We start from the raw sequence: 13155 nt of genomic DNA on the forward strand, positions 1-13155 counted from the left end.
TCGCCTACAAGTCCTGAAGTTGTGCATTGCCGCATGGTGATTGATCCAGAGCCATTCATAAAGGGAACTGGGAAGAATCCATATGCATTGGGGGCACAACATTTCTTCACCAAAATCCTCCTGTCTTCCATTTCCTCTCACCAGAAATGTTTTGCTGATCTCAAATGTTGTTTCAACGCTCCTTCTTTTTACAGGGCTACTGAATGCTGATAAAAAACCTTGGCTTTATTCAGTTTGTTGGCAAACTTGGCACGGGGTTGATGCCGCAGGGTGCCGTGCCTTAAAATGAATTAAGAATCGCTGGAACCACAGGCATCAATTGGCAGTCCTCAAACCACTTATTGAATAAGCCCATTTTGGAAGTCAGTAGGGTAATTAGTGAACTGCCCTGAGATCTAGGGATGAAGGGCAGTGTACAAATTTAATTAATAGTAATAGCTAGAATCAAATTCGCAACATTTCTCAACTTTGGCCTGAGTAACACCAGCCCAATTTTCCTATCAAAATAGAGATGATGATGAAATTTGGGTGTCCCTATTCTTCAGTCATGTGACCCGAAGCCAAGATATCCTACTGGATCCCTACATATTCACTTAAATTTAATATTCAGAATTGAACCTTAGAATGTCAGGAATCAAAATTTGATATTAGCACTTCAGCTGGTAATTTTGGATACTAAAAAAAAATAACCCAGTTCACAATATCTACACCGTTTCTCCCACCTAACTTTTCTCAAAACAAAAATCCACAAGTTACAAAATTCAGATTCCCTTCTCCTTCAGTCAGTGAACTTCTCCCCAGCATAGTTAACTTTATCATTGCAATTATCACCCTTGTCCTAAATATTTTATTGAGAAGCAAAAATGAGTGATTACCGTATTTTTCGCTCTATAACATGCACCAGACCATAACACGCACATAGTTTTTAGAGGAAGAAAACAAGAAAAAAAATATTCTAAATGAAATAGTGGATGTATGATTTTTGTGGTTCATGCTGTGGCCACAGACATGTGATCTGACAGTGAGTTTGGAGTAGCCCAATGCAAAAATCCTGAGGAACCATGTGGATCCATGCTTTGTAACCACGGAGGAGGGAAGGAAGGGGAACCATGGATCCTCTGCTCATGACTGCAGCAGATCCCCCTGCCACCCGTAGGCATTCACTCCATAACACGCACAGACATTTCCCCTTACTTTCTAGGAGGAAAAAAGCGAGTGTTATGGTGCAAAAAATACGGTATTTACTTCTAAGTGAGCATGCTTAGGGAGGCCAGTTTAATATCTGGAAATGGTCCATTTCTCTTCTTAATTGTCCTATAGAGGGTTCATGTCTTGTACGTTGCTTTCTGGCTTCTTGCAAGACGCCAAGAGGAATTAGTACTTACAGGAATTAGTAAGCTGCAGCTGTTCAGGCCTATGCAAGACCAGCCTTTGCTTCGGGGGGGGGGGACATTTGACAGCTTGACAACCTATGAGATAGCATCTAATGAGGAATCCATAGCAGAAATACCTGCAAAAGGTGAAGTTCTGACTCTTTCTAAAGAGCAATCATTAGCCACTTCAGTGGTGAGTCAGAATTTGGCTCCAGGTATGGAATGGGCATGTTTTTTATCCTTTCAAAAAATGAAAGGTGCCGTGCTGAGTGAACCAATGTGTCCCAAGCCAAATTTGAGTTAATTCAAACTTTCCCACTTGTGATTCATCTTCCAAGCCCCGAGTCGCCTTTCTTTTTCAGCCATGGGCATTGCCCCTTCCAAGATCTAAGATTCTAAGTCCGGTCTACCAAGTTTTTGGATGTTCTTAATGATGTGGTGTATGGGACACGGGTGGCGCTGTGGGTTAAACCACAGAGCCTAGGACGTGCTCATCAGATGGTCGGCGGTTCGAATATCCCACAACAGAGTGAGCTCCCGTTGCTCGGTCCCTGCTCCTCCCAACCTAGCAGTTTGAAAGCACATCAAAGTGCAAGTAGATAAATAGGTACCGCTCTGGTGGGAAGGTAAACTGCATTTCCGTGCACTGCTCTGGTTTGCCAGAAGCGGCTTAGTCATGCTGGCCGCATGACCCAGAAGCTGTATGCAGGCTCCCTCGGCCAGTAAAGCGAGATGAGCGCCGCAACCCCAGAGTCGGTCATGACTGGACCTAATGGTCAGGGGTCCCTTTAGCTTTACTAATGATGTGGTGTACAATATATATATATATATATAGAGAGAGAGAGAGAGAGAGTGTTAACACAACTATAGATAGATAGATAGATAGATAGATAGATAGATAGATAGATAGATAGATATAGTTGTGTTAACACAAGATTAAAAGGCTTTCCTGACCATTTAAACGGGTAGCACTGCTGTAAGGTATTCTGTGAAATTATATTATAATTGGTTGAAGTGTCTTCTGGAATTTGGCATCCCGGTAGAAATGGAAACCTGGAATGATGTGCTCCCCAATCTGAGACAGGAGCATTTCATAGTCAATTATTGGGGGGGGGGAGCTATGGAAAAGTCCAGAAGAATTAGCACAGTTACACTTCCCCTGTCCAAACATTAGAAGGACAATGGCCTGGTTCATACGTCATGCTAAGGTAAACTATGGTCTAGCAGAACTGCACCAATGTGGAGTAGAGCTCACAGTTGCCGCCTTTTCTCTGTGGTTCAATTTGCTGCCGTGCTGAACAAAGCCAAGCTTTGGCAAAGCGTGCTGGTCTGCGCCCGAGTTTGCAATGAACCACAAGTTTCCAAACTTAACCACAAGCTACAGCTTGTTTTCATGGTCCTGGTGGCTAAACCCACAGCTTGCCTTGACAAACCAGGCCAAAGGCTGGTCCACTGCCAAAAGAGAAACTAGATTTAAAAGTATCCAGGCAACTGGTGCCGTTGACGAGTTGCATAGCTGCCGCTCGCTCTGGCACCTTGCCCCCAAAGGGAAGACTTGAGACTATCCAGAGAGAGTTTCTTATGGAGTTATCACTTGCCCGCCTCCATCAAGGCAGCTGAGACCACCCCTTCTTGCATTGATTGCTTCCTCCTTAAGGCAATCCTCTATCTCCTGCTAGATGCCAAATAAACCAAGGAGTGCCAGCAATCAAAAGGAAGAACCCTGCATCCACCCTATCCTGGAGCCTCAAAAACTCAGCCAACAAAATTAGACTAGAGGACAGAGAGAGAGAGACACCATGGGATTCTTAATCTCAGTGTTGTGTGTTTGAGCCCCATGTTGGGCAAAAGATTCCTGCATTTCAGGCGGTTAGGCTAGATCACCCTCGCGATCCCTTCCAGCTCTGCAATCCTGTTTCTATGGTGCTCAAGTTGAGGCGGGTGCACGTGCTCTGAATTAATATTATGGGCATGATTTGATTAAGGAGGCAGGTGCAGAACAGAGACTCAGAGACATGGGGAACAAACTCCTCTGTGGATGAATGCTTTTGTATTCTGAAATATTTGAAATAGAAGAAGAAGAAGAAGAGTTTGGATTTGATATCCCGCTTTATCACTACCCTAAGGAGTCTCAAAGCGGCTAACATTCTCCTTTCCCTTCCTCCCCCACAACAAACACTCTGTGAGGTGAGAGACTTAAAATAAGTGTGACTGGCCAAAGGTCACCCAGCAGCTGCATGTGGAGGAGCGGGGAAGCGAACCCGGTTCCCCAGATTACGAGTCTACTGCTCTTAATCACTACACCACACTGGCTCTCCTTTTGGGGGAGCCAAGAGTGGAATGTTCCCCTAGTTTTACCTCAGGTGGGTGGGAAGGAGGAACCTCCAAGTGACCAGCCCATTGTCCCCATCCTCAGTCAAGCCACAACTAAAAATCTGAAAATCGCCCCTGACAGCTGCATTTCCACACGTACGGCAACGCCACGCACTTGTTTTAAATGAAGTCGCATCCAGCCTGATGTGTCCACAGGGGGAGTTTACGCTGACTTGATAACAGATGGAATCACTTAACGTTTTAAGTAGACTTTTACTGTCTAGAATAGTAAAAAAAACAACTATTTTATTTTATGGCTGCAAGAATGTGCTACCAATCATGATCTTGCCACTAAACATGCATTGTCAGGGAATTTGGCTTTGTAAAAAGGTGGTGGATGGAGGAGATATTTTAATTCCTTTTTCCCAGAACAATGCTTACTCTCCCCTCCCCACCCCCAAAAAGGAAAGAAGACAAAGATCCCCGCAAACGTGGCATGAGTTCGGATGATTAGTTTAGCTTACCTTCCTGAGAGCTCCATTTATATTTTATTTTATTTTCCTGTTTAGCGTAGTGCTCTGTGCAAGTGCCCTCTTGAATTTCTACTGCCCCTGTTTGCCAAGAAAGAAATCGAGTGGGTCATTTCACCAGGGGTTTTTTTGAGGGGGGGGAGGATCTGCAAAGTGGCCTTTTCCCTAAAGAGGCGAGGAGAAAAACCTCACTGTTTTTAATCGAAAAAGAAAATTGAATCGACGAGCTCACTGGAAGTGTCTAGTGAAGAGGGGGTGTAACTGGGCAGACTGGGATGTTTCAAAGTGCCTCTGGTTAGGTGGAAGGAGAGCCTAGCTGAGAGGGAAAGAAACAGGGAGGGGAGTGGGCAGGTTTGCCTCCCGTTTCCCCCAAGAGAAATGTGCAGAAGACAACATGGCTTATGACAGCCCTGCCCTTATTCAGGCTGAATAGTGCAGAACAGGCTCTGAGTGGTTTACAACAACCTGGCAGTGCTGTCCAGATGGATTAGGCTCCTACTACAGGTTAAAGGTTTGGCTGAAGCTGAGGTTGTAGTCACATGTGGCTTCAGATGTCTTCTAAAAGTCAGGTAGTTGTTTTTCTCTTTGACATCTGGTTGGAGGGCATTCCACAGGGCGGGCACCACCACCAAGAAGGCCCTCTGCCTGGTTCCCTGCAACTTGGCTTCTCATAGTGAGGGAACTGCCAGAAGACCCTCAGAGCTGGACCTCAGTGTCCGGGCAGAACGATGGGGGTGGAGTCGCTCCTTCAGGTATACTGGGCTGAGGCCATTTAGGGTTTTAAAGGTCGGCACCGACACTTTGAATTGTGCCCGGAAACGTACTGGGAGCCAATGTAGGTCTTACTCTTATACCCCTGTTTCAGGTGGGGCTGGCAGGGAATAGCAAGTATAGTCAGATGTTAATATTTGCAGGTCAGAGGATGGGCTGAGTTCGATTTGGATTCTTAGTCAAAATTTCTCCGTACCACACAAGTCTCAGCAGACATTAATATGCATAATTTTCCCTGCCCTTCGGACCTCCTCACAGGCCAAATCCAGCCCTCAGTTACTTGCAGAAGCTTTCTGCTCCATTGACCTGCATACAAACCAGCTTTTAGGTGCTCATAGACAAAAAATAAGTAAATAAATTGCACACAAATTAAAGACCCAAGTTACTATTGGGTGCTATACACAGACATACACAACCCAACGTTAATAGACATTTCAGGTCAGCTTTTCATTTTTTATTTACTCCCCCCCCCCCCCAAATTCAGGATATGTGGAACCTTCTGAGAAAGGGCTGTGCAGGCAGAAGAATGAGTTTGGCCATCTGGCATGCACGATTTGGTTGGAATTCTTGCGTTGCAGATGAGCCTCTCGTCCCTTCCAGCTCTGCAATTCTATGGACTGTGCCACTTCAGACTGCAGATGGGGGGGAAATCACAATTTCAAACACTGTCCGCAAATAATAAACTTTCCACAAGCAGAAAACCAGCCCAGCAGGCAGAGGACTGCAGTATTCAGGGGTCCTCCATGGAAATTCCACAAGTCTTACCCAAATCCCCTTCCTTTGAATGTTCTCAGATGTTTCCTTCAAGCAGGAAACTCCAGGGTTGATGATGACCCTGACCCCACATCTGCCCCATTGCACTTACTTGCAATGTACAAACACACACACACCCCACAACTCAGGGCAAACAATCCCTCTGGCTTTGTGGCTTTTGATAATAAAATATGGGGGGGGGGGAGATAACATTGCAGGCAGGAGCACGTTCATTCCCAGAAGCCATCTCCATGGGCTGCTGCGGAGGCGATGATGGGCGGCAGCCTTATAATCCAATATTTTCTTTTCTTTTCCTTTATCTCAGCAGGGAAGCCCAGTAGTTTCTTTCCAGAAGACAGTTTTATAGACACTGGGGAGATTGATGTTGGCAGGCGAGCCATGCAGAAGATCGCTCCCGGTATCTTCTGGAGATCTCAGGTGTTCATTGACCACCCGGTACATCTGAAGTTCAACGTTTCATTAGGGAAGTCTGCTCTGGTTGGGATTTATGGCAGGAAAGGCCTTCCGCCGTCACACACACAGGTAAGAAGAATGTTGTCACCTGAGGGTATACGTTGAACTCAGGTAATATAGGCAGCTCAGAGCCCTCTAACCTAGCAGGATGGGAGGTCATAGTATTAATACTACTAGTATTACTAGTAATAATACTACATATTATTAATACTACTAGTACTACTAGTAATGCTATTACTGCAATTAAATTGGAATAAATTGGGTGTTTTAAAATTTATCTGCTCTCACGTTGTTTTTAGTAGAAAAAAGACAGTCATGGAACCTAGAAATTACACAAAACAAATGAAATACCCTGAAACGAGAAGTAATCGACTAGAAATATTATCTTATAGAAATAAACTAAATAATAAAAATCAAAAAGTTTAAGGAAAAAATGAGAAAAAACCTAGAATTGTACAAAGCCTTAAAGGGATGCCAGCTACAAACCTCGTTTCACTGAACTATTCAGTTTCCTCAGAAGGAAACAGAAAAATCATAAACCTCAAATGACCAAAATTCAAAAAAGGGGGTTAAAACTTCCAAAAATTCTGAAGACAAGATTTCACTGTTGGAGACCCACTTTTTTTGCTTTCTGCCCATTAAGTATTTGAGAGGTGCCTTAATTTTTTATTAACCCCTGACCCCAAATTTCAGTTGAGAGGTGTAATTATTTTCACGTGTGTTTTCCCCCAAATTAAATAATAGTATGACAAATGAAAAATAGATGTATTTCCTGTTAATGTAATTCTGCGGCACACCTGTAACCTAGATACAGATGCAGATTTCACCAGGCTGCATCCCCGAAAACTTCAGAAGTCATTTGACTTGGGGAAGGTTTCTGAATTGCCCTTTTTCACCTCGTTTCCTTGTGTTCCAGTTTGACTTTGTAGAGCTTCTGGATGGGAGGAGACTGCTAACTCAGGAGGCCCGGAGTCTGGAAGGCCCTCAGCGGCAACACAAGGGCTTTGTGCCACTAGCCAGCCACGAGACGGGATTTATTCAGTATTTGGATTCAGGGATGTGGCACCTCGCCTTTTACAACGACGGGAAGGAGTCTGAGGTGGTCTCGTTTCTCACCACTGCTGTTGGTAAGAACTTAATTTTTGGAAATGTATGCTTTTTAGTTGTTTTTCAGCCAGCGTTGGTACTGGGGCCGCCATCTTCCTGTCTTCCGCCACACCAAACAATATTTCTCGCAGGGATGCTCTCCTGACCCAAACTTGCTCAGGTGCTCATATTTTCTCGGTCGCAGGAATACCACAGACCAGGCAACCTTTCTTGGGCCAGCGTGCGCATGTTTGTAATCTTGAGGCGTTGCCACAGGTGCCGAATGGGCTGCTGTGGGGCTCGTGGCGTAGCACAAAATGGCTGCCAGATTGGGCAGAGCGGTAAAAAGGCAAGACCACAAAATGGTCGTTCGCAGAGAGAAACTCTTTATGCATCTCCCGTGTTCAGAATGGAAGGGAGACGGGGAGCCAATCGAAGCACCCAGTGACATGGGGACACATTTACGGGAGCACACTGAGCACAGCAGAAGCTGAGAAAGTGTAGGCAGGAACGAAGTGAGGAGAGTTCCTTGTGCATTGTGGATTATTAAAGGGAGAATTGCTGAGGCCTTCCGTGAGCAACACCGGAAGTACCGGCTAGCACACCTGTCTCCTGTGGGCACCACTTAGGCAATGTCTTCCATTGACCCCTGAAGTGAAGGACATGAGGCAGGAGTTGGTAATGCAGGTGAGCTGTGCAGGAGCAAGCTGCCAGCTAGCTCTGTGGAGGCTCCTTTTATTGGCACAATATGCAAAACCAGTCAGATACATTTTGGGCTGTGACCTTTACACACCTTCCAATCCCGAGATCGTGGGGTGGCACAAAGTTATTTTGGCACCTGTTTCCACCGCGTCATTTCCCCCTTGCACAATGTATGACAAAGGAGACAGCCACATTTCCAAACTTGCTTCTGCAGCTCAAGAAAAACAACAATAACTCAGTTAGTAATTGTGTTGTGATTTGGTCCTGTCTGAAGGGCATTGTACATTTCCAAATCCTTACAGCAAGTCTGCATGGTGGGGCAGCATTAATTTGCTCATACTGCTGGGTCACGGTGAGGTTTAGGCAGAGCGAATTCAGGGCTGGTGAGAGATTTGATCCAGGAATTTCTTAACTCTTAGCTCGCAGCCGCTACATTACGAAGCCTCGTCAAGTAGTCTAGATTATTTTTTGCTGTGCTGAAAGCTGAGACGGACGTTCTTTCAACAGTCCGTATTTGGTTTTGTTCTGGTTTTATTTTATTTTTTAAAAAGCTACTAATTATCAGGAGGCTCTCAATAAAAACCACACAGGGTGGCCATAATTAACAGCTATTTTATATTTCACGGAATCAAGCCAACCATGTTCCTTCACCCCCTAATCCATCTTGTTGTAATTCACAGACCCTCCCATAAAAATTAACACTTAGCATTCTCCAAACCACAATGATTATTTAATGGTCCAATATTTTTTTCCTGGACTGCAAAACGAGGGGTCGTTCCGAGCTTTCCATTAATCCTTCTCCCCAAAGAGGCTTTGGCTCTGAGTCTCAGCTGTCTGAAGTAGTTACCTGAGAGCTATTGGCTGTAATTTGTCTTGGCAGGTTAATTAAAAGTTTAGGTCTTATTAAAGCAAAGTCATTAAGGCTGCAATATACCTTTTTCTTTTTTTAACCGTGAAAGTTTACTTAATCACAGTTTGAAATGCAATGGTAATATTCTGCTTTTGCGTGGGAACTTTGAACAGGTATTCACTGTCAGGAATGCGTTACGTTTTCTCATGTGCACGTATGCGTGTGCTCAAGCCTATTCATCGCTAAGTGGCGCGGAAAATAATTGCCCTTTAATTTACCACGTGGTAATCTGACCCTACGGAATGCAGTTTTTTATTCCGTGATCCTCTTGTAGCTTACGATTGGAAATGAGATGTGCTTTTAACTCTCTGCTCAGCATCTTCGCCTCCAGAGGACTTTGCAAGGTTGCTCCTGAAGATTTTCTGTCTAGGTCCACATCCCCTGCCAGTGAAACTCCCACTTCAACTGCAAAAGTACGGTATATTCACGTCTGCATTACGATGCATTCTCAGAGCTGGCCTCTGGATCAAGAAGGGCCGTAGCTCCGTGGTAGAACATCTGCTTCGCATGCAGAGCAGAAAGTCTTAGGTCCAGTCCCCAATAGCATCTCCAAGTAGGGCTGTGGGATAACCTTGCCTGAAATCCTCAAGAGCAGCTGCCAGCCAGTGTTGGCAGTACTGAGCTAGATGGACCCATGGGTCTGACTTGCTGTCTCTATCAGAGAATTGTGGGATTGCAGAGTTTGAAGGGACCCTGAGAGTCATCTAGCGCAACCCTCTGCAATGCAGGAATCTCAGCTAAAGCGTCCATGACAGGTGGCTATCCAAATTCTGCCGAAAAAACTCCAAGGAAGGGGAGTCCACCACCTCCCGAGGGAGACCGTTCCACTGTCAAACAGCTCTTGCCATTGGGAAGTTATTCCTGATCTTGAGTCGGAATCTCCTTTCCTGTAAGTTGAAGCCATTGGTTCGGGGAAGCAGGAGAAAACAAGTTTGCTCCATCTTCCATGTGACAACCCTTGAGATATTTGAAGATGGCCATCCTATCTCCTCTCCAGTCTCCTCTTTTCCACACTAAACATACCCAGCTTCTTCCCCCCCACACACACATACACATAGCTGTGGGCAGGAACCCCCCCCCCCCAGATCATTCCCCGCTCACTTCTGGTGGCGCAGCACTCCCCCCCCCTCCCATGCCACTATTCATGTATTGGATGACCCCAGTTTTTTGACGTGATTTTTGAGTCAAAAACCCTTGTCCAATACACAGAAAAATACGGTAATTCCCATTACACAGCGGTAAGAAATAGATATCTTAGTGTGGCAGCACATACACTTTGGAACTCCCTGCCTATTGACACCAGGCAGGAGCCTTCTTAAAACATTTTTGTTTAGACAAGCCTAGCCAGACATGTAGAAGTTTGTTTATGTTGTTTAGTCGTTTAGTCGTGTCCGACTCTTCGTCACCCCATGGACCAGAGCACGCTAGGCACTCCTGTCTTACACATGTAGAAGTTACACGCGTTCTAATCTGCAGCTTGGTTTTAATCAGTTTTTAAATACCTGCTTATAACTGTTCATGATTTTACAGTTTGTTTGTTTTTATAAAGTTACTTATTACTGTCAAGCAGTACTGTATACAAAGTTTGTTAATTCTATAGGTAAAGATAAGAGAACAAAACCACACTGAGAGCCCATTTGTGGGGCTAAAAGGCAGGCTGATTATTTTCATATATTTTAGAAAGAACTATTGGAACACTTTAAAATCTTCTCAGCAGTCTTAGCCTCCTTTTCTGTTTTTTTGCAGTGCAGCAAGGAAGAGCGAAATAAGGTTTTGAGTCAGACACTCCATATACTAACTAGGGTGCGATGTTCCAGGTCACCAAGCAGATGGGAGGCTTGATCTGTGCAGGAAGAGGGAAATAGATTGATTTGGGCCGGGAGGGCAAGTTCGCGGGGTGAGAGGGAAGCTCCGAGATGCCTAATTTTAACTGTGATCTTGTGATTCATACAAGAGCTGTTGAACACGTTTCGTCTCTGTGTGACTTTCAAAAATCAGAAGAAACGCGGATGGGATGTGCACATTTGAGCCATGCCAGAATATGGGCTGGAAGGAAAGAAGTATGGTGCTAGCATGTCTAAATCGGGAGCTGTGTCGAGACTTTTGGGTGTGTGCTTGTCAACACCCGCCTCTTTTAACGCTTCAATTTGTTTTGGCTTAGAAAGGCACGATGGCTGAGCCATTCGTGTTTAAAAAAATATATAAACACGTAGGCAGAGACTTGGGAAATCGCGGAGGCACAATGGTTTTATCTGCCCAGGTGGTGGAAAGCTGACTTGCACAGAGAGGGGCTTGAAGAGTGGTTTATTACTGACTTTTGGGAGAAGGGGGAATAGCTCAGCTCTTTGCATGCAGAGAGGGGGGGGGGAGCAGAGACATCACCTTGCCAACAAAGGTCCGTATAGTTAAAGCCATGGTTTTCCCAGTAGTGATGTATGGAAGTGAGAGCTGGACCATCAAGAAGGCTGATCACCGAAGAATTTATGCTTTTGAATTATGGTGCTGGAGGAGACTCTTAAGAGTCCCATGGACTGCAAGAAGATCAAACCTCTCCATTCTGAAGGATATCAGCCCTGAGTGCTCACTGGAAGGACAGATCCTGAAGCTGAGGCTCCAATACTTTGGCCGCCTCATGAGAAGAGAAGACTCCCTGGAAAAGACCCTGATGTTGGGAAAGATGGAGGGCACAAGGAGAAGGGGACGACAGAGGACGAGATGGTTGGACAGTGTTCTCAAAGCTACCAGCATGAGCTTGACCAAACTGCGGGAGGCAGTGGAAGACAGGAGTGCCTGGCGTTCTCTGGCCCATGGGGTCACAAAGAGTTGGACACGACTAAACGACTAAACAACAACAACAATTGCATGCAGAATGTTCCTGGCTCAATTGCCAGGGGTTTTTTTCCCCCAAGGGAGAGGCAGCGGTGGCGGCGGAGGAAGCTGCTTGGGTGCCTGAAGTGGTGTGCCCAAGGGCGGGGGGAGCCACCCATAGAGGCCGGGCGCACCACAGGGCATCCGGAGTCTGCCTGCCTCCTCCCACTCATCCGCCCTACAGCTGGGGGGCAGGCAGCGGGCAGACCGTTTGGGCAGTGCGGAGACTGTGTGCGCCCAAGCCACTGCATCTCTCCCAGAAGGGATGTGTGGCTCAGGCACGCTGCAGGCCCAGTGGTGAGTGCCGCCCGGCATTTTGTCACCCCCCTCAGTGGTGACACCCAGGGCAGACCGTACCCACCGCACCCTCCTTCCTCCGCCCCTGGGCAGCAGGTGTCACCACTGTTGGGATGCTGCTAAGGAATCGAGGGGCAATTGGCAAGCCCCCAGCTGGCTCCAGCCCACTGGTCGACGTGCCGGTTGAACTCCAGTCCTTGGTGCAGCATGAATCTGCGACCCAGAGCTTCAGAAGCTGGGCACACAACTCAGCAGAGTAAACGCACAACAGAAATGGCAGGGAGAGGCTGTGCGAAGCATATTTACAGGCAGTTTATTCAGCGTACATCAGGACAAAAGGGAAAAACATGTCTTCTCCCTTTCGTGTCCAAGCAAGCAGCGTAAGCAAAAGCTATACACAAACGGAAGTTCCCAGCAAGCTGTACTGGAGTGTAAACAGGCATGTGACACACAACAGTCATGCCTGTCCCTCTTAAGGAGCTTGGCAGGGGGTTGGACTCGATGGCCCTTGTGGTCTCTTCCAACTCTATGATTCTATGATTCTATGATTCTATAAGGTGGGACAGAATATTCTAACAACCACACCCTCCTTCCTCCGTCCCTGGGCAGCAGCACTTTGCCTGAGATCGTAGAGCTAACCAATTTGCCTTTGATTCTTTTGCATCCCCTGCAATGTCAGAAAACTGCCACCTCATCTTGGTTACCCTCTGTCATAATATGAGACTGCTAGATCAGGCAGGTGGCCTAATCAGTTCGTCCTCCTGCTCTTACAGTGGCCAACCAGAGCCCTGTGCTTCTTGGGAGAAAAGCAATGACAAACCTAGGCAGCATCTTAAAAAGTAGAGACATCACCTTGCCAACAAAGGTCCGTCTAGTTAAAGCTATGGCTTTCCCAGTAGGGATGTATGGAAGTGAGAGCTGGACCATGAAGAAGGCTGCTCGCCGAAGAATTGATGCTTTTGAATTATGGTGCTGGAGGAGACTCTTGAGAGTCCCATGGACTGCAAGAGATCAAACCTATCCATTCTGAAGGAAATCAGCCCTGAGTGCTCACTGGAAAGACAGATCGTGAAGCTGA

General features: G+C 46.1%; 1 protein-coding gene across 11 annotated transcripts in view; it reads left to right on the forward strand.

The window, feature by feature from the left end:
• The window catches only part of TENM4 (teneurin transmembrane protein 4), a 1513375-nt gene that overhangs the window by 1321601 nt on the left and 178619 nt on the right, over positions 1 to 13155 (forward strand). For 8 of the 11 annotated variants that reach the window (XM_081197251.1, XM_081197258.1, XM_081197259.1 and 5 more), the window contains 2 exons: positions 6066 to 6283; positions 7131 to 7341. In XM_081197251.1, coding sequence (XP_081053377.1) covers positions 6066 to 6283; positions 7131 to 7341 — 429 coding nt within the window. The remainder of the gene's footprint in view (positions 1 to 6065; positions 6284 to 7130; positions 7342 to 13155) is intronic. The other 3 variants (XM_081197257.1, XM_081197260.1, XM_081197253.1) reach the window with 1 other exon arrangement.

The sequence above is a fragment of the Podarcis bocagei genome (assembly GCF_964188305.1).
Source record: "Podarcis bocagei genome assembly, chromosome: 6".
NCBI classification, from domain to species: Eukaryota; Metazoa; Chordata; class Lepidosauria; order Squamata; family Lacertidae; genus Podarcis; species Podarcis bocagei.